General features: G+C 43.8%; 3 protein-coding genes across 3 annotated transcripts; all 3 read left to right on the top strand.

Annotated features, from left to right (window-relative positions):
* The first annotated feature begins 2,871 nt into the window (after positions 1–2,871).
* On the top strand, positions 2,872–10,109 carry ahdc1 (AT hook, DNA binding motif, containing 1). The gene is made up of 4 exons (XM_027286033.1): positions 2,872–4,102; positions 4,209–5,926; positions 6,402–8,160; positions 8,794–10,109. The coding sequence occupies exons 1-3, from the start codon at positions 2,897–2,899 to the stop codon at positions 8,152–8,154; spliced, it is 4,677 nt and encodes a 1,558-aa protein (XP_027141834.1). The 5' UTR covers positions 2,872–2,896; the 3' UTR covers positions 8,155–8,160; positions 8,794–10,109.
* A 958-nt stretch (positions 10,110–11,067) lies between these two features.
* LOC104922073 (methyltransferase-like protein 24) lies at positions 11,068–16,377 on the top strand. The gene is made up of 5 exons (XM_010734793.3): positions 11,068–12,067; positions 12,935–13,033; positions 14,149–14,285; positions 14,478–14,745; positions 15,312–16,377. Exons 1-5 carry the CDS (start codon positions 11,555–11,557, stop codon positions 15,615–15,617), a joined length of 1,323 nt encoding a protein of 440 aa, XP_010733095.2. The 5' UTR covers positions 11,068–11,554; the 3' UTR covers positions 15,618–16,377.
* A 1,350-nt stretch (positions 16,378–17,727) lies between these two features.
* Positions 17,728–26,157, top strand: wasf2 (WASP family member 2). The gene is made up of 9 exons (XM_019264354.2): positions 17,728–17,884; positions 19,395–19,559; positions 19,756–19,890; positions 20,307–20,460; positions 21,448–21,565; positions 21,713–21,834; positions 22,649–22,804; positions 23,102–23,592; positions 24,710–26,157. The coding sequence occupies exons 2-9, from the start codon at positions 19,427–19,429 to the stop codon at positions 24,865–24,867; spliced, it is 1,467 nt and encodes a 488-aa protein (XP_019119899.1). The 5' UTR covers positions 17,728–17,884; positions 19,395–19,426; the 3' UTR covers positions 24,868–26,157.
* The last annotated feature ends 551 nt before the right edge of the window (positions 26,158–26,708 follow it).

Genomic DNA, 26,708 nt, shown 5'->3' with positions numbered 1-26,708 from the left:
TGTCCTCCCTCCCTTCTTCCCTCCCTCCCTCCCTGTCCTCCTCTCTCCCTCCTAATCAGACCCATATGTTGGAGAGGGAGGCAGGGTGATCTCAGGATGGACAGGATTGTGTTGTATGTAGAGAGTGTGGTACAGTGTTGGAGCCATCCATGCGGATTTTTGTATAGAAGTGTGGCACGCGTGCTTGTATTTGTGTGCACAGTCGAGCGTGAGTCTGATGGCACGTGTGGTCCAGATTTCATCAGATTTCTGTCTGCACTTTCCATTTCTCCTTTCCTCTGGGTTTCTATAGTCTCTTCATCGCTCCTGTCTTGCTGTCTTTCTGTCACCTTCATCTCTCCATCCTCTTAACACCTCTCTATTCATCACCTCTCTGCTTCCCCCTGGTGGCTGTGATTATTCACACATTCTCATTCTTGTTGCACCCTCCAAGTCTAGTGCTTTGTAATGCATTTGATTAGTGTTGGTGAAATGTGACATTTTAAAGTTGAAGTTCTTTATTTGTCACACGCACGACAAAGTAGTGAAGAAGTTGTTTCACACATGAAATTCAATAAAACAGAATATAATAACATTTTATATAAAATATAAAACCACATACTGAGGTAGACAGCTGAACAGAAGTGATGAACAGGTAATGCACATAAAAATATAAACTGCGGTGGTTTAATAGATTGTAAACAGTAGTAAAATAAATTGTAATATATATGTATTTGTAAACCTCAATATGTGCAAGAATAAACAGGTAGTACTGTATATATACATACACACGTATAAGGTAATGTGTACCCGTGCAGTGTAAGTAAAGTAACAGTAATGAACTTGAGAGCTCAACAGTCTCATGGCCTGCGGGATGAAGCTGTCCCTGAGCCTGGTGGTGCGAGACTGGATGCTGTGGTGCCGTCTGTCAGAGCTGGGGTGATAGGGGTCTTTGATGATGCTGTTGGCCTTCTTCCTGCACCACTGAGTATAGAGATCTTCCATCCAGCTTCATTCTGGTGATGTGCTGAGCAGATTTCATCACCCTCTGTAATGTCTTACGGTTTGAGGGTGGGGCAACTGCCATACGTACGCGACGATGCAGCCAGTCAGGATACTCTCAATTGTTCATCTGTGGACGTTGCAGAGTATCCCGGAGTCCATTTTCAACCTCCGTAGCCTGCGGAGGAAGAACAGCCATTATCTTGCTGTTTTTGTGCTGCAAGGTGTCGGTGTGGTGGATCCAGGTCAGGTCCTCACTGATATAAACCCAGAGGAAGCGGAAGCTGCTGACTTTCTCCACTGTAGTCCCATTAATGGTGATGGGGGCATGTCCTTCTCTCTGTTGCTTCCGGTAGTCCACAATCAGCTCCTTTGTTTTGCTGACGTTGAGAACGAGGTTGTTGTCCTGGCACCAAGATGTCAGGGCTTTGACATCTTCTATGTAACCCGTCTCATTATAGTCAGTGATCAGGCCCGATGATGTCGTGTTGTCAGCAAACTCGATTATGGTGTTGGCGCTGTCAGTGACCACACAGTCGTGTGTGAACAGGGAGTAACAGGAGAGGGCTGAGCGCGCAGCCCTAAGGGGTGCAGGCAGTGAGAGCTGAGAGTCAGCTGGAGCATGTGGCGCTGCCTGTCTGCACAGCCTGGGGTCTGCCTGTCAGGAAGTTTAGGATGCAGTCACATAGGGCGGCGTTAAGCCCTAGGTCTCTGAGCTTGATGACAAGCTTGGAGGGCACAATGGTACTGGAACTAAATGCTGAGTGTGTGCGCTTATCAACATTATTTGATTGTGCCTGAAAGAGCACATTATATATCATTCCCCATACCTAATTTTATAATTGTTTATTATAATTTATGTACATCTACTCACTCAAATGTGATGAGATTGAAAAATGTGGCACAAGTCTGGTCATAATCATGTGGTTATGATCCTGAGTGTACGTTAGTGAGCACATGAACATACAATAAAGATAAAGTGACACTGGCTTACATGCGCACTCAGAAGCTGCTGGTGCACATCGAAATAAAAGAAGAACTACAATTAGAGTTAAAAAATTTATATTGCAAGTCATCTTCCAAAATAATTGTGTCTGGTGTGAGATGGTGCAGCCCGCACCAAAATACTGATTCTAGTCTGGTCTGATGCGTGCTGTGACATCATGTACTAATCTCTTATTCTCTTTTTCTTTCTGCTCCACCCTCCTCCACACTCCTTTTTCTCTCTTTCTTTCTCTCCCACCTTCTTCAACTCCCTGTTCCTTTCTCTGTCTGTCTGTCTGTCTGTCTGTCTGTTTCTCTCTCTCTCTCTCTCTCTCTCTCTCTCTCTCTCTCTCTTTCTCTCACTCTAGCAACCATGGGCAAAAGAAAGGAGCAGAGGGGAGAGAGAGAAGTATGTGAGCTCTCCACTGCAGTATTGATGACCCAATGATCCCCTGCAGAACAGAGCCAGTCAGGCAGACAGAGTGAGGCTCTACTCAGAATCAAAATCAGAATCAGCACCACAACCATTCGGTAAAAGCAACCAATTGAGCCGGATATGAATGGTAAATGTAATCTAATGTTGTAATGTTGCTTTGTGGGTGGCACAGTTAATAGAGTAGAGTGAATTACGGATTAGGTTTATGGCCCATTGCCAAAAATGTTGACGATTATATCACACAGCCACAATTTCATCTGAGCTTCGAATGTTTTATATCTGTTATTTGTTATTATATATTTAAAGTGTTTGATGCCTTACAATGACATAGAAAAGTGTTTAAAACAAATGTTTTTTTATTTCTGTCTGTAGATTCTTGAATCTTTTTGCCAGCTGTTAGAGGAAGACAGCTACAAAGAAGAAACACTCATTTTCATACAGCAGAAAACATCACCCTGTTTTTCCTCCCTAAGTACCAGCAAGAACGTCCGCTGAATGAGTGGCTTGTCAGATCACCTACATTCAGGCCAAACTGGGGCTCCAGTGGGCTGTGGTGGGACTCAGGCAGAGGGCAAAGCGTGTGTGGAGGGGCTGGAGGGTTTGGCAGGGCCTGAGCTCTGGACCAGGGAGCTCGGGCTCCAGGAGGGGTCCCAGGATCCCTCTAATGATGGACTGGCACAGGTGACTTCTGATCACTTTCCATCCTCCTCTCCTTCCACCCTGGCCAACGGCCTTCACTTACAGAGAAGGCTGGGGCACAGTACCTGTCGCCGGAGGCAGACGGAGACTCATACTACCACTGAGGCACATACATTTGCAGAGACACTTAGAAACATGCAAACGCACATAGATCCAGATGTGCATGCACAGGCTGTTTCACACTCACACATAGATAATTGTGGACACATGGATATCAACGCACATATGGGCTCTGTAGTGCCAGAACGCTCCAGAACTCTCACACCAGAGGCCATACACACAACCTCACCTCAACCCCTGTCTTTGGCACTTGGCAATCATCCTGGCTCCTCTAATCAGCTGGCAGCCCCAGTCCTCACTGCAGAGACAGACCTGCCCTCAACCTTTTGTCCAGTCCCTATTGGTCCAAACCAAAGCACAGGCTCCTCTTCCCTTCCCGTGGAGGCAGAGAAGAAGTATGCACTTCGCAGCTCCGGACGTCCCCGCTTCCCCTGTCACCTGCGCAAATCCTCCCGCCTCCGCCGAGGCATAGAGGATGGGGAGAAGAGAGCAGGGAGGGAGAGGGGAGGAGAGGAGGAAGATGAAGTATTGGAAAAGATCTGGAGGGTTAAAGAGGAGGAGGTGGCTGTTGGTGAGAAAGAGGAGCATCCGTCTGTGGAGGCTGTTCTCCCCACGCCTCCCTGCCCTACAGACATCGCTCTTGCTTTAACTGTGCCCAAACCTGTCCCAAAAGCTATACCCAAACCTGGGCCCAGAATTGGGCACAGACCTGGACCTAAATCCAGGTCTAGGCCTGCACCGAAGTCTGTCCATAAAGCAGCTCCTAAAAGTGTCATGAAAAAGCGCCAGGCAGCCCAGTCATTAAGTCATCGTGCTACCCCTCATCTACCTTTTGCAAACACATCCACTGTCCCTTCATCTCTGCTAACTGTGAAGGAGGATCCTGTTGCAGATTTGGGTGCATCTCCTTCCAGTACCCGGAGACGTGGGCGTTTTGTCGGTGTAAGTTTATTTATAGTTACATCATTGTAGTATCTCCTTGACATGACAATTTCATATCATGTATACAATGGATGTTTATTTGCATATGTTGGTCTCTGCTTTACAGGTGAGGAAGATTGTTGTTAAGGTGGCTCGCATTCCCGTCAGCCTTAGCCGCCGACAGAAGAGCTACAAGATATCTAATTTGGAGACAGTTACAGGGACAGAGAAAGGCCATGAAGGCAGTCTGGAGGGCTCAGAGGCAGCTCGAGAGCCGACCGCACTTCTCCGCATGAAGAACAATGGGAAGAGTGTTATGGTGATGTTCCCTCCTGGAGAACTGCCTGTTATTCTCAAACGCAGGCGGGGGCGACCACCTAAACAGCCTCTGTCAGGAATACCAGGAGAGCCTCAGAATACTGGGACTGCTGGTGCTACTGGAGACCAGCCCAAGAAGCCTCAGAGGCGGCGTCGGACTAAACTCCCTTGCCCTTATCCATCCTATGTTAATGATACTAATGATGTGAAAACAGAGTACGGGGATGTTCTGTCCAAACTAGCCTTTTTAAACCGCCAGCCCCCTGCCACAGGCCGCTGTTCTCCCCCTCGCTGCTGGACACCCAGTGAGCCAGAAAGCTTTCATACCCCTTTGGAAAACCCCGGAATATCCACCCTGCTCCACCGGCTCACTGGGTTTAGACGGCCTCGAGGTGGCAGAGGAGGGGGTACTGGAAGAGGTGGAGGAGCAGCAGGAGGGATTGGGGGAAGTGAGTGCAATAAGAGCACCTTCAGTGACTTCTTTGAATCCATTGGCAAGAAGCGGAAACCGAACACCCTTTCTGAGCATGGATTACCTAGGAAAAGGGGAAAGGGTGGGGTTGGTAGGGGAGGGGGTGTCGTAGGAACTGAGCCTGGGGGGGAGAAAGTAGTCAGGAAGAGACGTGTGAGAAAAAATGGTGCATTTAAAGGGGAGGGGATGTCCATGGGGCAGGACTGGCCCAATGGGGCAGGTGGCTGGGGTGAGGAGGGGAGTATGGACAAGGAGAAAGGTCTGGGTGGGTACCAGCTTTGTGGATCTCCAAGGGGGGGCTTTTCCTCCTGTGAGGTTGGAAGAGGGGGTACCTTCGGTAGTCCAGGAGGAAGCAGAGGGGTTGGACCAGGTGGGGAGGACTCACAAGGCCTGTTTGCTGGATATTTTCGGTCACTCCTTGACTCAGATGATTCATCAGACCTGTTAGACATCTCCTCCTCGCAGTCAGACCCCCGCAAAGCTTCATCCACCCCTGGTTATGAGCCATCCAGTCCAGCTACTGGTCACAGCTGGTCTCCTGCATTCCCCAAGTGGAGCAGCAAGGGTACAAGTTCTGGGGGGGAGGGTTCAACCCAGACACATAGCTCCGCAGCCAGACCTCCATACAGCTATGGCAGCCTGGCCCAAACATCACCCACCACTTCGACCTATCCTAAATCCACTCCTCCAACTCTCTCACACTCTCCTAGCTCTCCCCATCCTGCCTCTTATGGCCTCTACTCCTCTGGCTACTCCTCCTCTTCTCCTGCAGTGCCACATAGATCCTCAGACTGCAGCTTTGCATATGGATCTGGACACAGCAGTGGCAAGACCACCACTGTTGGTCAAATGGGTTATTCTAATTACCAGGCAGCAGTCAAGCGAGGCTTTGGTGGATATCCTGGAGCAGGTCATACATCCATGGTGCGGGGGGAGTCAACAGGACCCACATCACCAGGAGGAGCATATATGTCTGTGGCCAAAAGTAGCCCCTTCAGCTCCTCCTCCTCTCCAGAAGGATGCAAACAGTTCAACTCCAATCAGTGGAGTTACAGGTAAATAACTTCTGGCGGCCTGTCACCATTATAAATAATTAATCTACAGTAATACAATGAATTCAAGAAGGTTTTTTTAACACAAAAATAAGACTTTGTATGGAAGTGTTTTTAATGAATAACTAAAAAGAAAAGTACAAGCTAAGTCTGACTGCAGTTGGATCAGAGAGATGTGAATTACTTAATATAAATGTTTCACTCCAGAACATCATTTTCAATTTTTACCATGTCCACCATGTGCTAATTAACAGTCAATACCTGACATTAGTTAACTCGAGGCTAAAACGTGCACTGTATTTATCTAGTTTGGGAATCAAAACCAGAATACATGGTCAGCATTTCTCTTTAGGTTCCTTTTACTGATCTGTGAAACTGCAACCAAGAACAGTGTAAATTGGAATATTTCTCCAGTATACACATGTTGCTCAAATACTGTTTCAATTTGTGTTGTTGTTTTTTTCCCTTTGTTTTTCAGACAAGCTTTTGGTGGCTGGTCAGACAGCTTTGGGCATCAGTATCATGGCTACAGTGAATATGGCTCCAATGAGTCCAAAGACATCTTGGATATCTCCAACTACACCCCACAGAAGGCGAAACGACAACCTTTTCCCGAAAGTCTATCAGAATCCTCCTCTGACTCTTCACATCTTGGCTCTACAGCCATTGCGATTGGACCTAGCTCTACAGGTGGCACATTTAAACAAAATGAGACTGCCTCTGTCAGTGGAGAGGGTGGACAGTCAAGTCTGTCCAGCCTGGAGAAACTGATGATGGATTGGCATGAGAGTGCTTCAGGGCCCTCATACAACTGGAGTCAAAATGTCCTCTTCCAAGGTGGGGGAACCAGCAAACCTGGTCGCGGTCGCAGGAAACGAACTGAGCCACAACCAGAAAAAGAAGGGGGTTCTGGTTTACACTCTGATTCCCCATCCAGTCCCTCCCCAACGCCTACTCCTGGACCTAAGCGGGGAGGGGTTGGAGGACGGGGAAGAGGGTCTAGAGGAGGCAGAGGGGGTTTGTCTCCATGTCAGAGAGAGCGGCCATCAGGGGCCAAAGGCAGAGGCAAGGCTGCCTCTGCATCAGGAGCGGGAGGAGCAGTGACTGCTGGAGGTCCAGAGGGGTCTGTGTTGTTCCAGGAGGGCCTGGACTATTACAGTGGAGACAGTAGTAGCCTCTCTCCCCTGGCTACTCCCAATCCTGCACCACCTTCCAGCTACCTCCAGGACCCCTGTGAGTACCCTTCCCCTTATTCTGCCCACCCTTCCACACCTTCCTCCGAGGAGCGTTATCCAGCTTTATACCCTGGAGAGTCCTCCTCTTCCCTCTCACCTAGTGTCTCATCTCCCCCTTACCCTCCTAAGCCCACCCCTCCTCCACCCCAGTCTTATCACCCTGTACCCTCCAGGACCTTCTCCCCCTCCTGCTCTCCCTCACCCCGGGTAACAGCCCACTGCGGCACTGCACTGAGTCCCCCACACCGCCCCCCTCCAAAAGACCCACAGTTCTCGCAGTATGACTCTCCCAGTTACTGCAGTTCCCCCTACTGGTATGGACAGACATCGCACAGCAGCAGCCCCAGCCCGCACTCACACAGCACACACACAAATACAGCCGTGCACACACACAGCAACCCACACACCAGCCCTCACGGAAACACACACGGTAATCCGCTCACTAGCCCAAATGCGAACACACATACACACATTAACCCGACTCCCCATGACACACACCATCACAATACGCAGTCCCACGCAAACCTGAGCTCACACACCAACACCCATCCGACCTCACACCTCCAGAGCAACCCCCTCTCCCACTCAAACCCTCACACCAACAATCAGACCCACCACAACACACACATCAACCCCAACTCTCACCTCCCCTCCCATACACACTCCAACCCCAGTCCCAGCCTCCACACCCACTCAACACCTGTGCTTTACGAGGAGTGCAGCCCTCCCTCGACCGTGACCCCCCACAAACGGGATCTGACCCCCCATGCTATGAGCACAGGCCATCGCCAGGGCCCCTTGTCCCACTCCCCATACCCCAAACCTCCTCTGGACTCCTCACCCCATCAGGAGGAGACTAGTGGCTTCTCCTTGTCCCATCAATCCTACCAGGGCATGGGACATCGCTACCCCTCCCAGGCGGCTCAAGCAGGTGGGGTACTGTGCCAGCTCCTGGATCCAGCCAATGATGACAGCTTCAGTGTCACCAGCCTGTAACAGCAGGTGAGTTTTTAAAAGGAAACTAATTAATTGATATTTAATTAGACAATAAGAAAAAACACATAATGAATCCATCAACAGATACACCAAATGCTGTTTAATTACTTATACATTTAATTGGATGATAAAGCACTATTAATAGTTCTAATTAGTGAATTAAAAGTTGATATAAACATTAACAATTTCACAAAATAGCCATATCTTATTGGTAAATGGAAGTCTGGGGAAATTTATTTACTGCTTTTGCAAGACCCCAGCTACTCTGTAGGTCCATATTTGCAAGTTGTTGCTAGTTCAATGTTAGTTATTAGTGGATTAGAATGTGTTAAGTGGTAGCTTGTGTCTCAAAACATGCTCAAGCTGTCAATGTCCAACTCTTGTTGAAGTATAATTATGTAAATTAATAAAATACAGCCACAGTGCAACTATTACTTACCACAGTACCTTTAGCACTAAATCAAATAATGGAAATATGACTTTACTTAGAGTAAAGTATTTTTGCAAAGACTTTTTAAAACATTGGTTCATTCAGTTCAATAGAGTTTGTGTTTTATTTTACCCCTGTCAAAAAATATAGTCTCAAGTCTCTCTCTTCACCTCTTTCTCTCTCTCTCCCTCCCTCTGTTTTTCCTCCAGGTGCATTCAATCCAAGCTTTTACAGATTTGCAAACATTTTTTTTTTTTTTTTTTTGGTACGGAGACTTCTTTGTGAGAGACTGTGAAATGAAGGGTGAGAATTTAGCTGCCAGCTTTGGACAGTAAAGCTTTAATTCTCCAGCACTGACAATCAAGATCAAACGCAATTTAAACGCCCAAGCATGCACACACACACACACACGCGCACACACACACACACATATGCACAACACACCTACACACACACACACAAACACGCATGTGCAGATTAAATCACTACCTAAACATGAACACATAAAATCATACATGTGTACACTCACTCACGTTCTATGCTGGAATGAGGGAATGGCCGAGAGGAGCTGACAGATAAATACCAGACGCTGACAGACAGAGACATACTTATTTCCTCACCCCTTTGCGTCCCGCTGTGATACACTTGTTTTTTCCAGAAGTTTGTAACTCAACAAATCTATCTGGCTCTGTTCTGTACATCTGCAATATGGACAAGCTCGGATCACACTACTCTCTCTCTCTCTTTCTGTGTCGTTTCTCTGTTCTCTCTCAACCTCCCCTCCTCTGCTAAACCAGCAACTGTGGTCTGCACTCAACCTACACTAACCCTGCATTTCTGTCTTGTGCCCTAACCTGAAACGCATCTGAGCCCAAATCAACTTTTTAAAATACCATGAGCCTAGCAAATGTCCCGCTCTGTGCACTCCTTGTGTTGTGTACCATAGGAGAAAAGTGGACTAAACCCGTTTCTGCTCTTAAAATACCAGCATCTGTACATACGACTCCAGCTCCAGGCAAGGGGCCCTATCTTCACTCTGAAGGTCCGTCATCCACATGCCCTCCTCAGCGTTCTGCCATGGTTTCTCTGCTCTGGGGGTGGGGAGGGAGAGGACTGCAGCATGGAGACCCAACATCCTGTGTTTTGCTGTTTTAACTACAAGGGAAAGAGACATTGAAATCACACAACGGCCCCAAAGAGACTTGTTTTCTGTGTGCAAATGTGAGACAGAGGAGGGTGTGTTTGCGTGACTGCAGTAATGCATGTACTTGTGTGTATGTGTGCATTTATGTGCGCGTGAGTGCGGGCGCGTGCCTGTGGGGTCAAAAGGAGTGAAGCTCCCCAGACACCAAAGTCTTGGCGGGGCCTCGTTCTTTCTTTCACTCTCTCCCTTCTTTTTTCTGTGGTCTTGTGTTGTTTGGTGGTTTTTGTGATGAAAAAAAATTGTATATCTGTCTGTTACATATCATGTATGTATCTGAGGTGCAAAATATTTAAATACACATTCTGTTCTTGCCATTGGTAATCTTGTCTATAGCATACTGCTTCTTTAAGGGATTAAGAGAGGTGTGTGCGTGTGTGTGTGTGTTTTAGAGCCTCCGTGAGTATTGGGCTTTGCCTAGGCTGTCTGGGACTGTGAACGCGAGAGTTCAGTCAAGGACACAATTCGACAGGGAATGAAAGGGAGGGGAGGAGAGGAATGGATGGTGGGGAGGGGAGGATGTGTGAGGGGAAAGAAAGAAACCAGACTGAGGAAATCAGAAAAGAGTGTCGGAGGTTTTAAAGCCACTGAAACAAAATGCACAAAAATGCACGGTCTCAAAATTCCTGTTCCAAATAAGGGAATGTATTAAAAAGCGCAGTGTGAAGGCTGGTGGTACCAGAGAGCAGGAACACAGGAAGGGACCCCACGCTCATTTCATGTCCTCACAGGGAAACGTGCTATAATAGAGCAAATATTGTACATCTGCAGCTTGTGTGTATGTGTGTGCGTGCCAGACAGACAGAGAGAGTGAGAGAGAAAGAAAGCAGATGGGGGGAGTTTACTGGCTGCATATTGTGTACAGTTTGTCAACAGGCTGACTAAATAGACTCAGACATGGCCGGAGGAGATGTGTTTGCTGTGACATTCCACTGTATGGTGGAAGGGGACAGACACTGTCAACAACACTATATGACAGACAGAGAGGAAGAGGGTGCAGGGGGAAAAAACATCTCTCCTTTAGATATTTATTTTGTATTATATTTATGCAAAATAACATCATCTCATTTAAATACAAACAATGATTTTGTGTGCTGAATTCAAACAATACTAAAGCCAACTAAACCCCATTCTCTCAGCAGGTTTAACAATCTTATAATCTGAAGCCTTATTTCTCGTTCTTACTCACTGAAGGAGGTAAAAGTTGAAACCACAATGTAAGAATACTCCATTACAAGTAAATATTAAGTATGTTTAGTAGGTAAACACATAAGTAACTAGTAGATCTAGCTAGATAGGTTAAAAAGTATATTTCCCTGATATGTAGTAGAGTATTGCCATAAAATGAGTAAAAGTACTTAAAGGCCACAAGTAGTGTTTTTGCTGTATTGTTCAGGTTAAAAATGCTCAGTCTATCAGGTTACTAAATTAACATTAGTTTAAATGATAAATTATTAAATGTTGATATTACAGTCCAGGCTCATACTGGTCAGAGCTGCTCGTGTGTCGCTTAGCAACGACTGTAGCAACCGGTCTCACATAGATTGGAAGATTATCTTTAGCAGGAACTATAAAATGATCCAAACTGTAGTCTCTTTGCATTAGTATTGTAGTTTTACTACTTTGTTTTACCAGTTTGGGGCCTGTTTCCTCAATGTATAACAGGGTGAAGGGGATTTTTAACCAACTTTGAGGTTAATTATAAACTGAAGGAGCCATTTATAGGCTAAATTTAAAAAAAAAAAAGTTTTTAAAAAGCCACTGGAGGAATGCGCTTCGTCATCACAACTTTCCCCCTGGGGGTAAGAAGAAGCAGAAGGAAGAGGGGGAGGAGGAGGAGGTCGGGGCATGATGAGGAGGGGTGTCCTCAGATGGGACTTTCCTCATTGCCCTCCAGAAAAAGTTGTTTCACAAGTCACCTCTCCGGAGATGCTCCCCGGTGCCGCCACGGAGGAGGTATGCGGACCTGTGTGCGGTGGTGGTGGAGCCGCGGTGGCCTCCCTCTCCGCTCGGGGATACTACTTCTCTTAGTGCCACCGGTTCTCCTCGCTCTCCAGCTCCTCGTCGTCGGCCCACGGTTACCTCTAGCCACAAAGGTCGGGGTGGGGGTGGAGGAACAAGAGGGCGAGGTGGCTTTCTCCGTCATTAGCATCGAACCGGACAGGAACTCACGCCAACGGGGATCCCCGTCCCGTCTGAAGGAGGAGGAGGAGGAGGAGGAGGAGGAAGATGGGGAAAGAAGGGGGTCGTATGAGGACGAGAACGAGGTGCACTCGCGCCAGGTAAATTAAAGTTTAATTGAAATGTTTCTGAATGTTTGCATTACTGTATCACCTATTTACCTATGGCCCAGTTAACTGGAAGCCATGATACTTTCCTTAACACCAATTAAAGTACGAAGAATTAGTATACTGTACATGCTCAGCTTATAAACACGTTTCTGCTGCATATCATCGCCGCTTCTTCCGCACTTCTCCTCACCCAGTTTAGTCATTATGTGGGGTCAGTTTGTGCACAACTCTGTGAATGATTACAGACATGATGGAACAGGTGAGGCCATGGGACGAGCACAGCGCTGACCCCAGATCAGAGAGAGGTGACAGCTGTTCTCCCTTTGCCCTTGAGTTTCTTAGAGATTCAACCTTCACCTGTGTGTGTGTGTGTGTGTGTGTGTGTGTGTGTGTGTGTGTGTGTGTGTGTGTGTGTGTGCATCTGTCCTCTCTTTACCACAACCTCCTTCCCCTCCCTCCTCACCCCTTCTCTCTTTCATTCTCTTTTCTCTCACTGTCTCTTTTTCTGCCCAAGGCTAAACTCTCTGACTCATTCTAGTGAATCACCCCCCCCCCCCCCCTTTTCCAACCGAGGTTGCCATGGTGACCGTAGGGTTCAGACTTGTGTTGGGTGGTGGGCTTTGCCTGAGTGTGTATATGTGTTTGTATGTTACAGTGCCTCGGGCTATTCACGACTGAGGTCAGAGCCTGTGACCTCCCTCCTCATCACTCATACCTGGGGCAGGGGGGTGCACACTCCCACACATGACTGCCATTCATATGCATTATTCAGACCTCCTGCAAATTCCCATGAATCTGAATTGGTAGTCCTTGCACAGCAGTATCCATATATTGATATGTATGTGTAAATGTTCCCAGGTGGGACAAAGACCGTTGGAGGTGCAGCCATGGGCAGCAGACAATCCGTCCTTCACAGCAGAGCTCAATCGTAGTATCACATATATCACCAGGCCACAGGTAAGCTACAAAAATCTACAGTAGGTTAAGAGTTTTTAAGAGTTCACTAAGTTCACTAATTCACTAAACTGAAAATGATTAAATCTCAATGCGTGAAAAGGTGTGAAAAGTGTCTGTATCCCCTAATATCATAGACGTTACCTAACACAATTTAGACATTACTAATTTATATTTACTGTATATGGCACATTTTAACTGTATGGAATTGTTAAATTCTGTTTTTACTATACGTTACAGACTGAAAAACAATAAGATAACACATAATGGAATGAGAAATGACCACAAAAACAATTATAAGCTGAAATAAATGTAAAGTTGTCAAAGAAATCTGTGAATCATATAGTCACATATAGTCTAATGCAGCGGATTGCAGCCTTTTATGCTTGTGAGGGGATGGCTGTTCATGACCCTCGCATATGACAGTGAGCTGTCATAACAACAATTTTCCCCATATTATTTATTTTTATATGCTGGAAAAGTATTGCAAAACTCCTGCTGGGAACCACTGGTCTGATATTTTGGGCCCTCTCTGGGCACTCTTTGAAAGTCTCAAGCTGCACTCTGGCTCATAAGGGAACAAGAGGAACTGTAGCCAGGAGTTAGATTTTGCCAAGCCTGAAGAGTAATCAATAAAAACTTAACTTTTTCAACTACTTTACTTCTACAACTGCAGACTTCCATTGTGGGGGGTTAAGCAGTAATGTGATCAGTCAGGCGCTGTCAGTATCCTGGCAGCAGAATTCTTAAAATCTGGAGCTAGTGAGGACTTTTAGTTCCAGACTGGAAACTCCCATACAAGACTTAAGACTTGTGCAACACCAAGTGCTGAGGAACTGGGAGCTAAGATAGTATATTGCAAGGATAAAGTATAAATATATCAACTGAATCTTAAATTTAAGAGAAATTTTTACAAGAAAATCATTTGATATAGGTACTTGAAGAGATCACTCACTGTCTGAAATGTTCTCATACTTTTCCCAAGATAAGCTTTCATGCAACTTCTTCTTTAACTTCCTCTCTTCTTAGTTGTAAACTAATTCTGTGTAAGACTGTTCTCAGACCTCTACCTAACCCATTCCATGTGATATCTCTTCTCTTCTCCTGTCTTTTCCCAGCTAAACTGCTCCAGGGTTTTGTCTCCAGGTCAGGCTCAGGCATCACAGACCCCTGCAGCTTCACCCCCTTGGCTGCTGTGTGCTGAGGACTGGCTCCTTCCAGCTACAGATAGACCGTGTGTGGCGTACTCTTTTAGGTGTGCCCATATGTCTGTATACTATATGCATGTGTCTGTGCATGTGCTGTGATGTTTATGCATTCATATCGCTGGCAGAGTTGGAATAAACAATGCAATGCATATTTAATCATGCATGCAATAATCTTCAAACCACCTCCGTGCTCCCCTTCCTCTCTGTCTATCTTTTTGCGTTTGTCTTTGTCTCTCTAGCATGGATGGGCGAGATGCGGAGTTTCTAAAGACCGTGTCACTGCTGGGATGTGAAGTCCACAGTTTTGATCCCAGCAACTCCAATGCATCTGGTGGTCACCTTGGCAACAGTTTGGCTGGTAACTACGGCGATGGAGGCGTGGTCAACCAGCACAAGATGTGGCTGGAGTGGCGAGCTCCGAGGAAGCGTAAGCACAAGACAAGAGGCAACCTGGGTAGCGTTTCTCAAACACTGGCAGACATCATGGCTGCTCTGGGACATCACACAGTAAGACACACACACACACACACACACACACACACACAAACACAAGCACACACACACACACACATTTGGAGAAACAGTGCCAAACAAACATACCTTGGAGTCTTTTCGACCCAACATACCCAGAAAGCTCCCTTACTTGTACGTTCCCATAGCAACAGGGCTCTGCGCCATCCCTGGCTGCCATGGCAACAATTTAAGTGAGTGAATCACACATTGGCCCAGTTACATCCTGCAGCCACAAGAGGGAACTACGTACCTATAGTTTGAGTATGTGTAGGTTGACATTATATGAAGGCATCCAATTATAAATATTCAATCATAATCTTGTTTGATTTTCAAATATTTGCCTATATTAATGAAGTCTATGATTACAAAGCAACTTGTCTGCTGAAAACAGTAAGGCTGTAAAATATGAATAAATCATAATACATTTATAAAATAGTATTTTTTTGTAATTTTTAAAACACATTTCACTTTTTGTCATGTAAATATATAATACTTATGTGCGGTCTAACAGGACAATATTCAATCTGTATTTTCTCCTCTATATTCTGTAATTTCTTTAGGTTCACTTCCTGTATGCTGACCTGCTCAGTGCTGAGTGGCGAGTTTTCCAGAACTGGATTGAGACGGGAACTCTGCAGAGTATTCATCATCTGGTTGCCACGGTGCACCTGCAGTGGGCAGGGTTTGAGGTGGGCGGCACCGATGAGGAAGTGCTCCGCTATTGGTTTAGTGTCCTACAGGGTCTCCAGGCTTTTGGACTCAAGCTGGTCCACAGCTCTGCAGGAGAGGGTCACAGTGTCCTAAAACAGACAGTAGCAAATGCACACAGCTCCTACACACTCAGCTGGGTCAACACAAGACACTGACACACACACATGAATGGACACAGGTGTACACACATGACTAGACACTGGATGGCCTCAAACAAGAAGGAGAAGGTCAATCTTAAAATAGCTGGTGGAGTTACACTTTTCTCACAATGAACTTTTTCCCCTGTCATTTCAGGCACACGGTTCTTAACATAACATCTCCCCCTAGTGGAGATAAAAGAATCTGCCTTTTTATGACTCCACCCTCAGAGGGAAATACTGCTGTGTCTCTGTACATGATGGCTAATTTGACCAAATATGGAGCAGAAGGAGGGCTCACTGATTCAACTAAGTGACAGCACAATCAAATGATAATTAAACCTGCAGAACTGTCTCACTTGCAACATGAAAAACAGCAGATCTACTATATGTAATGTAATCCACTGCTGGGTTGGGTCTAGCAGGTACCACCATATTTTTATTAACTTTCTGTGGTGTTAGCAGTATTATACCATATTATTAGATCATAGAGTGCACCTCTTATTAATTACTTTGATCCAGCTGTAGTTTGAACGTAGATTCAACACATGCAGAGTCACCTGATTATTTAATGTATGTTTGTACATCTCTTTAGGCCTTGAAATGCTTTTATGTGCAATATTTTTAAAACTAACAGGGCCTCCTGTGAGATATATAGAAACCGGTCCATTATACTGATGCATTTTTGCACTCTACTGTGTAGGCTACTGTATAACAAAGAAGAAAATGATGATTCATGTGATAAAGTTGCATTATTGTAATAATAAAATACAAAATAGAAATCCTTGACTGCTGCTTTGTTTGTGATTGGAGAATCCTGATCATCCCTGGTAACAAGAAGCTGTAATTCCAGAAGAAGGTGTGCTAGCTTTCTCAGTTTTTGTTTCTCAAACTTTTTATGCCATGTTACATGTCAAAGTACCGCTTTCATGGCAGACATTAAAATACAGCCGACTCTGTTTAGCTACAGACAGTTCACACAGTAGGCAGGTTTATTCCTGATAATAATATTATTTATTGTTGACTGTTGTTGTGTCCTGAACAGAACCAGTTCAAGATGAACAGGATGATATTGAAACAAAATATTGCAGGAAATTAAAAAGTTATTTTCTTTAGAATACATTACAGCATAAAATGTTATAATATATAATATACTATAATATAATATAATATATGTGTATAATATATATATAAATAAATGTATTTCATTTGACAAGTACCACTACAAAGAGGTCACGTAGCACCAAGTGAACAGATAATAACATTAATATTTGTGCCATCGGGTAGACATTATTTCATATGTAAATCAAAAGCTGTAAATGTTGAATGAAAGGATGACTTGTTGCACTCACATGAAAACCTAGCCAAATCATCTATTGCTATAGTGGTTATGGATGTATACATAACTTACGACTTCATGTAGACATTTAGAGAAGAAAACAAAGATAGACATATAGTATATAGTAGCTGCAAGAGTATAAATAACATAAGTAAATATGAATGCAATTGTGACACAAGCTGGCCTTAATTGTGTGTATGTGTGCACTTCCAATACCTTTTAGGGTTAGTAATTCCATTACAGTACTTCCACTTAATCCATAAAGCAAAACAGAGACTATTATAATATATAAAAGTTGCTACAACATTGGTTTAACTATAAGTTCAACACAATAAGACTACCTGTAGTCACTCCACTGCAAGTCAATGCTTTATTTGCTATCCTATTGCAAAATTCAAACCAACTGGTTGCCTCAGTTTCACAGTTTCACCACAGGATGGATAAATGGTTTAACCTTCCCATGTGTACTTCCAGTTTGCACAGGCTGAGTTGAGGTTAAGGATGCACTTAACACACGGCAGGACAGTGATTTATCCTCATAACTTAAGTGCTCTTCTCCACAGTGAGCTCTTATTCATGACAGGCCAATGCCAGTCATTCCTCGGACGCGTTCCAACTCGCTGGAGCTCACGTTGGAATGTGCTCCTGCCTCCACCCTCCCTCCGTTACGCAGATTACGGACATATGTTTGCCACTAGTCAGGGTGGAGTTGCGCTCTTTACGTTAAAATTTCCACATCCTGTTCTAAGCAAAAAAACAGGCGACAGGCGCAGCAGCCAATCAGCTTTAAGGAACTCACCCGCTCGTCCAATCAGAAGTTCACAAATCTGGGACTTGTGTGATTAGCTCGTCCGTTTACTGTACCGCTCAACATTTCTTGTGGAAATCTTGAGACAGGACAACAACCACACTGTATAGAGAGAGGCTACAGTTTACAAACTTGACGGTAAGTAAAATATGATTTGACAGTATTAGTTTCATAAAGTGAAGGGGGTAAACATACTTTAGTTTGGTTGCTCCTTCGAGATAAGAGGCGCCTACAAGTTACTTCCTGCTCTGACAAGGCCGAGATCCCAAGTTACATTTTAGCCCAGTTCAGCTAAAGTTGTGGGCGTAAGAGTGTTACCGAGTTATTTTTTCACTTGTTGTTACTCGGGTAGGAAAAAGTCAAAAGTTTAAACAACATATTAAAAGTAAGAACATTCATAATTTGAGTTTTGTCAACTTGACAGGGAGCGTTTGGCTGTACTGTCGAGCACTAACCACACACACACTGCGGTGCTGTGACATGTTTGGCTGCTTTAATGAAGAAATGAATAAACCTGTCATAGTTACAGAGTGAAAACACGCACAAACAACGTGCCTGTCAGCCAAAGGAAAAGTGCAGACACTTGTACCCACCCAGTATCACTGAGGTATCATGACCTCATCATACTGAAGCCCCAACGTGAACACGAAAAACTTGTAATTAGGCGACCCGACTGGGGAATAGGAAACTCTGCAGGGTATACTTAGAGTGAGCTAAAGCAGGGAGAGTCTGCAGGCTGTGCAAATCTCTCAGGGCCTATGGGAGTTGTCATTTTCTGAACAGCTTCCATATTGGAGCTGCTTTGTGTGTGGGGAGAGTTTACATTGTCACACACTGACTGCTATTTGTCCAATCTGAAATGTTTACACCGCTGCGAGGATTAAAAAAAAAAAAGTGTTGAGACCATTATTCTACCATTTCTCTCTCATATGTGTCTAAATTTGGTTTCACTTCAACTGGGTGGGCGCTGGACATTTGCTGAGCGGAGCAGAGCTTTGGTTTTGCTTCTGCTTTAGCTCTGCCTGTCCTAGTTTTTATTTATACATGTATGTCTGCGTGTCACATGAGGATGCGCGTTATTTAGGTATGGAAGTAATTACAAAAAGTTAGAACAAAGTAGCCCTAATCATTTCCCAGAACCCCAGGGGATGTTTTTAATTTCTCGTTTTGTCAAAATAAACTGTCCAACACTGATAGATAGATAGATAGATAGATAGATAGATAGATAGATAGATAGTCAGTCAGTCCTTGGACACTTGAATTTCCCATATTACAACATACAAAAAGCATGAGGAAGATAAGATTAAAGTGACTATAGTACAAATATAATTTTAAAAAAAAGGGAAGTAAAGAGAAAGAAGCACATATAGCTTTATCATTTTAAGAGAATGAGTCAGTGCAAGTTATTTATTCCAACATCTCAGAATTTACAGTGACATAAATCAAAAAAAGCAAATCATCACATTTGAGAAGCTGGTTGTCATTTCCGGCAGATTAAAGTTATCAATCCAGTATTAATATATAATTATTTCAGCACAACCCTTGTTAGCGTCACAGCTTTGTTTAATACATTGTAATAGATCTGCTGTTTTTTTAGTCCTTTTTTATGTTTTTATCTCTTTTGATCATCTTTTCTTGATCCCTTCAGGGTTGGGCCCCCCCTACCCTCAACACCCCACCATGCCTCTGGTTACGAGGAACATAGAGCCGCGGCACGTGTGTCGTCAGACCATCCCTTCCAACATCCGCAGTGAGCTGGAATGTGTCACCAATATCAGCCTGGCCAACATCATCCGCCAGCTTGGCAGCCTGAGTGAGTGTTTGCTGTGTGTGTGTGGTTAGGTGTCAATATCTTAGTCATTCAAATTTGGTGTGGCTGGTTAATATAGCACGTGGCAGATTTGTATGACATGTCTATGTGTGCATATATTTATAGAACATTTTATTTTAACGTAGTAATGGGCATGTGTGGGACAAACTTTTAAATCATTGCAAATGTGCATGTGTAGGCAAATATGCAGAGGACGTGTTCGGGGAGCTGTTTGTCCAGGCTGGAGCATTTGCAGTCAGAGTAAATACACTGGGAGAAAGAGTGGATCGTCTGCAGGTTAAAGTCACACAGCTGGATCCCAAAGAAGAGGAGGGTAAGTTGTTACCATTTTCTCCAATCTTGGAAGCCTCCGAGGGCAACAGCCAATGTTTCGGGGCTTCTGGTGTAGCCTGTGGATATCAGAATATCCAGATAATGGATAACAGAAATCCAGGCCAGAAGTTCTTCTTCTGTGTGCCGGTCATTGAGTATAGTCCGATTAGTAATCTCTATAAACAGATATCTGATATGAATGGAGATAAATCTTAGATTACATTTTGACCAATGCGTACCATCTCTTTTGTTCTCCACACAGACTGTTTACATGCATGCAAACAAAGTCTGCTCGAGATTACTGTTTCTATTATTAATACAGCTAAATATATCTATATCTGCATAAATTAACCTCTTCCTTTTTGAGCATGCTAAACATTCAGTAACATTCTCTTTGTTTCTTTATTTCTCTCTCAGTCTCCCTGCAAGCCATCACTACCCGTAAGGCCTTCCGTAGCAGTCTGACTCAAGACCAGCAGCTGTTCACCAGGCCATCTCTGCCAATGCCTGTACAGGACACCTACATCACTTGTAATCCGCCCCCACCTCTCAACCAACTCAGCCAATACCGGTAGGGTTTGACAGACGCACAGATACACACCTTTATCTCACACTCATTTACTGGAGCTTAACATGCAAGGAATAATAATAGAACACATGCATGCTATATTTTTGTAATAAATATAGATTATTTAAATCGACCTCTCTGATGCATGTGCTTACAAAACCCTCCAAGCAGTGGGTCTTAAACCACTAAAGCACCAAATTACAGCTGGAAAGAAAATAAAATGACAGTCTTTGATAATAATAAGTATCATGAAAATGTCATCAAATTTGCTGGAGTGTTTATCACATTGCTCAGGAGGTATGTAGTCCACCTTTGCAACATCCTTTAAATTAATCATGTGGCTGCAGTACGCTTTGCTATTGTTTATTAGTATGTCAACATGTGAAAGAGAAATTATTTTGACCCACTTATGCGTAGGCAGGTTTTTGTTTTGTTTTTTGTTTTGAACACTTGACCTGTTTTTGCTGTAAACATAATGACAAATCGCACAAACCGAAACACTTAGAGGGACTGGGTTATTTGTATTAAATGTAAACATCTCTGCTGTGCAATTAAATCAAGGCAGAAAAACAATTGTGTCACAACACACAGCTGGCATATGCTATAAATTATGCATAAGGCATGACTTGTCATCAGAAATATGATTAATTAGACACCAGAACACAGTGACATCAATTGTGAGCGTAAGCTTGTTTAATTTTATTATACAAATGTCTCTATGTCTCTGGTATGAATGACAAAGTTTATGTCAAATCAGTTTCACCATGACTTCACATAATATAGTACATTTGTTCACTTTTTGTAACCAAAGCAAAAAGCCTCTTCCTAAAAACAGGACGTTTACTGGTTTGTCAATATGTTGACATATATGACAGATAAAGGTCTTCCAGTTAGAGGCTTTATATTATTTACACATGTTAACACAACATAACATAAAGTAACTGACACTAAAATATAACTCTGGTGTGTATATTTTATAATTCTCCACAGGGATGATGGGAAGGAGGCCCTGAAGTTTTACACTGATCCCTCTTACTTCTTTGACCTGTGGAAGGAAAAGATGCTGCAGGACACCAAGGACATCATGAAGGAGAAACGCAAGCATAGAGTGAGTCACATAAACATGATCATGCACGCTAAACAAGCAACATGACGGTCACAGTGTTGAAATAAATGGACCGCATTGGTCAGATCAGTTGAAGGCATTTATTTCCAATCCTCCCTGACTCCTTTTCTCTGTTTCATTTCGGAGTAGAAGGAGAAGAAAGACCATCTGAACCAGCGGACGCTCAATCCTCGGAAGATCAAGACCAGGAAGGAGGAATGGGAACGCCGTAAGATGGGGGCGGAGTTTGTGGTGCCAAAGAATGATTTGATGTAAGTTGGGAGAAGTGTGGTGAAAGTCTCCACAGATTAATGGAGTGTGGGCAGAGTTGTGGTCATCCACAAGCCCAGGAGTCTTTTGAATTAGTAAAAAAAAAAAGTGAGGCATTTGTTATTTTTCTCTGTAATTAATACAGTAAAAGCAGCCAGTGGGCTCTCACGTGGTAAACTCTGTTCTCCCCGTCTTATCACCGAATCTGTACACAGTGATATGGTTGGCATGTCCTGTCCATAAATGTTCTGGGGGTTGGGTGTAACACTGGCTCATTAGCAGATTGCAGTAAATAAATGTGTCACGCCAAGCATAGGGTTGATTTTATGCTATTTGATGTGTCATATAATGATCAAATAAAGGGTCAAACAATTTATAATAATAAGTACATAAATCTAAAACAATCTCTGAATTAATAGAGCAGATTAGAATCATATTTGTAGAAGCGACTCTGTTACTGTTTAGAAGTATTATGCTAAAATAAAGTAAAAAGTGGCTTTTTTATAACTTAAGACATAAGAAATGACTGATGGGAAGAAAAACTTTTTTTTTTTTTATCAAGTTGTTAAATAGAAGTGTGAAGATGTGCGAAGCAGTCACCGCTCATGTGGCTTTTCTTGTGCTTGTGATACTTCCTCTTGAATCGTTACAGGGTAGTTTCTCGTAATCAAACAGTACATGACCCGCAACTGCTTTTTATATCTGCAGATGCTCAGTGTTATGATCAAGATCACACACAGAGCTAGCTAGGTTTCAGAGAGTCGAGCTGTCACCTTTTATTCTGGGTTGATAATGACGTATATCATTTGCTTTAAGGAATTCTTCTGAGGGTCTGAATGGCAGTATTGGATCTGGAGATGGCTTCACTTCCGAAGGCCTTGAGCAGAGTACAGGCTCCTATGCTTATGAACCCGGCTCCCCTCTTTCTCCGCCTGACAATGACTTCTTGCCTCCTCCACCTCCTGACATGTCGTAAGTAGCACCTTGCATATAAGCACGCACTGCTGCCGCTGCCAGCATGTGCTGAATGTACAGCTCCACATGAACTGTACAGCTGCGCTGCAGTCAAAAACGCAGCGTCTCGAGATTACAGGGTCCATCAGAACCAAAATAGATTGTAGCCCCACTGTTCCGTTTCCATCTGTGATTCTTTAATGACCATGAACTGCTGAGATTGCAGCTGCAGAAAAATTAAAGGCTGATGGAGGCAAATGAAGGATCCATTATTTAACTCCTCCTCATCTCTGACTTCCCCTCTGCCTCCCGCAGGTATAATGACGGACAGTACGGAGCACCAGCCCCCAAGCGAGTCAGCGTGCTGAGTCCAAGCCACCCACCTCCCGCACCCCCCATAGCCTCTCCTCCGCCCAACTCTCGCCCCAACCTCTCCCCTCCTCCTGCACCTCCACCCCCTCCTCCACCCTCTGGCTTTGGGGTCCCTCCACCTCCCCCTGGCTTCGACAGCCCACCTTCCCCTCCTCCGTTCTCCACCGCTCCCTCCGCTTATCCCTCCCCACCTGCTCCCCCTCCTCCACCCGATATGGCCTCTGTTCCTCCTCCTCCACCGCCTATGCCTGCAGGTGGTGGTCCACCACCTCCTCCTCCTCCTCCACCTCCCCCTGGCCCTCCTCCTCCCCCATCTCTTATCAACTCTGCTCCTCCTCCTCCCTCTGGTGGCGGGGCACCCAGCTCCGCTCCCAAACCTCAGCCAGAGCCGGCTGGTGACGCTCGCAGTGACCTGCTGCAGGCCATCCGACAAGGTAACAGGAAACCCATCAATGCCAAACAGATAATTACGGCCCTCACTGCTGATTGGATGAATTGGCTGAAAAATACTAGGACAAGTAAAATAATAGTCTACTAAATAGTATACTAATTACAATTTGCCTAGCAGTAGTGAAACTTTCAGTCATTAGGTCTCATGATTAAATGCAAAACCTACATTTAGAAATGACACCTTCTAGCTGTTACTAACATAAAGCTGTAAATTCTACCCATTGTTGTAAAATATATGATATTATATGAGAGACTACATTTCACTGTGGTTCCACTGTTGGCTATGTACAGTGGTTAAAACTAATCTACATTTATACTATACTATAAAGTACATTTCTGAGGTTCATTTTTCTGAGCTGCATTATACTTCTACTACATTTCAGGGGCAAGTATGTTCGGATTGTTCGACAGTTGAAGTTACAGGATACTTTTCAAATTAAGTTAAATTAAAAAATGGGAAAGTACATTTTTTAGTAAATAAAGGTAAACAGTATATAGAATAGCTGAAATTGTCTCTACTTCCACCGGCTACATTAAATTGCTGCTTACATGTTGCAGGCAGGCATTGGTAATATTTATCTGATGATATAATGTGCAATAATATAGAAGTGACACTAACCTATTGTAACCATTATTGTGTAACCATGAGTCCTAACTAGTCTTCCTGACCGCTGCTGGCGCACAGTGTTTCTTGGTGTGTTACTACCACCAGCTGTTGATTAGTGAAATTTTTGGTAACATTGCCACGTTTGTGAGCGTGTGTGACGTACAAACAAATCAGGGACTCGCTCATCTTCCATCACAGGTTAGGTGTGAAACATAGCTTTGTCTTTAAGTTACAGTTTTAATGACATGAAAAGCTTTCCTTTCATCAAAGTGGCATATAGAAATTCAGAATAAAAGCCAAAAAGAGAAACCTCAACCATCTGCTAACTCCCTTATTACCACAAGATGTAGCTTTGGTAATCAATGATGAGAACACCTTTAATTTAATAGATTACATTGCTTAAAGCACCTTTTTATACCGATACACTACAGATGTTATCAGGTGCACACACTCACTGTAACTGTCCCTATTACCCCCCCCTTCCCTTCCTTTAGGTTTCAACCTGCGTAAGGTGGAGGCACAGCGTGAGCAGGAGAAGAAGGACAACTTTGGCAACGATGTGGCCGCCATCCTGTCCCGTCGTATCGCTGTAGAGTGCAGTGACAGCGAGGACGACTCTTCAGAGTTTGACGATGACGAGTGGTCCGAATGATAGCCATTTGTTTTCACGCTCACTACCAACTTTGTATCTTTCCTCAGCTGTAAACGACATCAGAGCATTTCCATTCAGATTACATTCTTAAGAACCAGTGAAGCAGGGGTCCACGTTCTGTGTCTGTACGTGCGAGTGAGCTATTACGAATCACATTCCTTGACCTATTTCTGTCTATTTATCCAAAATTATTCCTAACAGAGGTGCAAAAGTCCAAAGATCGAGTAAGAGTGTGAGTGTGCTTTGTTGTCACTACTTGTGGCATTACTTTCACTGGATGACACAGTGTGTTATTGATGTAAGGGTGTTGTGTGATGTGGTGCACGTCTCATCTGTTTCTGTGCGTAAACACATCACCTCTGTCTTAATCTTAGTGTCTATTAGACTCAGATGCCCTTTGCTGCTGGCCAAATGTCTGATTTTATCTGATTTAGTGTATTATGGCAAAGGGTAATGGAGAGTGAGTGTACACACACACACACACACACACAAGCACTCAGCCACTTGTATCCACAGTATTTGTATGTAATCATTGGACAGAAAAAATATGTTGACGTCAAAACATTCTCGCTCATTTTAAGATCATATGATATAGATGTAAAGTTTGTTACATATTGAATCATATCTACTGAAGATAATTATTGCAGTCCTGTTTAAAGTACAGTTTATATTTCCTTTCCTCACTTTTGTGGTTGTCATGGGAACAATTGATTTGTGGATGAGACATGGTTGTAGCTTCTAAACAAATTCATGAATGAATTATTCAGTGTGTCGGGGGATGTATTGACTCATGGCAGACACCTGTGGTGTTTGATGATATCACATACACAACATATGCAGACATTTAACACAATTATCGTGACTCATTTTGTACTGTGTTTCAGCTCTGTTGCATATTTCTTCCTGCAGTTTTTATTTTGATCTTTTCTGGGGATGAACTAGGCTCCAATGCTTTAATCACTGTGTATAATCAGGCAGCCTTTTGCCTTATCCTGCTGCCCGATAAGTGCCTTTTTTTAATACTGCATTTAAGTATCAGTGCAGGTTTATTTTGGGTATCCCCACTGATCACTGATCAGCTTCTTCCAAAAATATTAAAAGCTGCCATTGATGAGTCAAACTTAAAACTGATGGATGTGTTTTTAGTGTGGATTTTTTCAAGTGCCTTTTTTTATTTTTGTCCTAAAGCACAATTGCTATCACAGTATGTTTAGCCAAAGTTCTGCTTCCTCTCTGCCTTAATTTTCCAAATGATAATAGTTATTTCAATAAAAAATAGAGTGAATTATAGTGATTGTTTGGATCTCTTTTCTGTGAGAATGACTAGTGTGAGTGCTGTGATTGTATTAAATAACAAGTTTCCAAGAATGTCAAGCCTTGGCATAAGACTCCTCATGCTTTATCCATGACTCATCCTCTTCATGACAGTGCTGGAGACGTTTTCACAGTGCCCGGTGCTGACTTTGTAGGGAGTGTGAGGATGAACCGACAGGATTAATGTTCTAAAAAATGAGTAGGAGGCGAGGAAAACCACTTGCATAATCATTATATCATCTTACCAAGGCTGCTTTGTAAGTTTTTAAAGGATGCAGTGGGCGCAGAGTGATGTTAATGAAGATTTCTTTAGCCACCAAATAATTTAAGATCCAGGAATAGAGAGCAGTGGTCTGTGCCAGTGAGAGATGGAGACAAACCCACTAAAAGCTTCGACAGCAGTAAAGAGAAGAGTGCTGATGTCACACAGTAGAAAAAAAGCATATTTATTATTCATCAGTATAAAATATTCATTTCAAAAAGGCTGTGCAACACGAACATATGGTCAGTACTTTTTAAATTGCCTT

The sequence above is a fragment of the Larimichthys crocea genome, chromosome XIII, assembly GCF_000972845.2.
Source record: "Larimichthys crocea isolate SSNF chromosome XIII, L_crocea_2.0, whole genome shotgun sequence".
In the NCBI taxonomy this organism is placed as follows: Eukaryota; Metazoa; Chordata; class Actinopteri; family Sciaenidae; genus Larimichthys; species Larimichthys crocea.
Note: the sequence above shows the minus strand (reverse complement) of the source record. Positions and strands in the feature narration are given on the sequence as shown.

What these genes read in the sequence shown, in the direction of transcription:
- LOC104922073 (XM_010734793.3), top strand. Translation starts at nt 11,555, where the DNA reads ATGCGCTTCGTCATCACAACTTTCCCCCTGGGGGTAAGAAGAAGCAGA. An exon ending in ACGAGGTGCACTCGCGCCAG is followed by an intron (nt 12,068 to 12,934) that starts GTAAATTAAAGT and finishes AAATGTTCCCAG; the next exon opens with GTGGGACAAAGACCGTTGGA. An exon ending in CTGCTCTGGGACATCACACA is followed by an intron (nt 14,746 to 15,311) that starts GTAAGACACACA and finishes TAATTTCTTTAG; the next exon opens with GTTCACTTCCTGTATGCTGA.
- wasf2 (XM_019264354.2), top strand. Translation starts at nt 19,427, where the DNA reads ATGCCTCTGGTTACGAGGAACATAGAGCCGCGGCACGTGTGTCGTCAG. An exon ending in CCGCCAGCTTGGCAGCCTGA is followed by an intron (nt 19,560 to 19,755) that starts GTGAGTGTTTGC and finishes GTGCATGTGTAG; the next exon opens with GCAAATATGCAGAGGACGTG. An exon ending in GTGCCAAAGAATGATTTGAT is followed by an intron (nt 21,835 to 22,648) that starts GTAAGTTGGGAG and finishes ATTTGCTTTAAG; the next exon opens with GAATTCTTCTGAGGGTCTGA.
- ahdc1 (XM_027286033.1), top strand. Translation starts at nt 2,897, where the DNA reads ATGAGTGGCTTGTCAGATCACCTACATTCAGGCCAAACTGGGGCTCCA. An exon ending in GACGTGGGCGTTTTGTCGGT is followed by an intron (nt 4,103 to 4,208) that starts GTAAGTTTATTT and finishes TCTGCTTTACAG; the next exon opens with GTGAGGAAGATTGTTGTTAA. An exon ending in TCCAATCAGTGGAGTTACAG is followed by an intron (nt 5,927 to 6,401) that starts GTAAATAACTTC and finishes TTTGTTTTTCAG; the next exon opens with ACAAGCTTTTGGTGGCTGGT.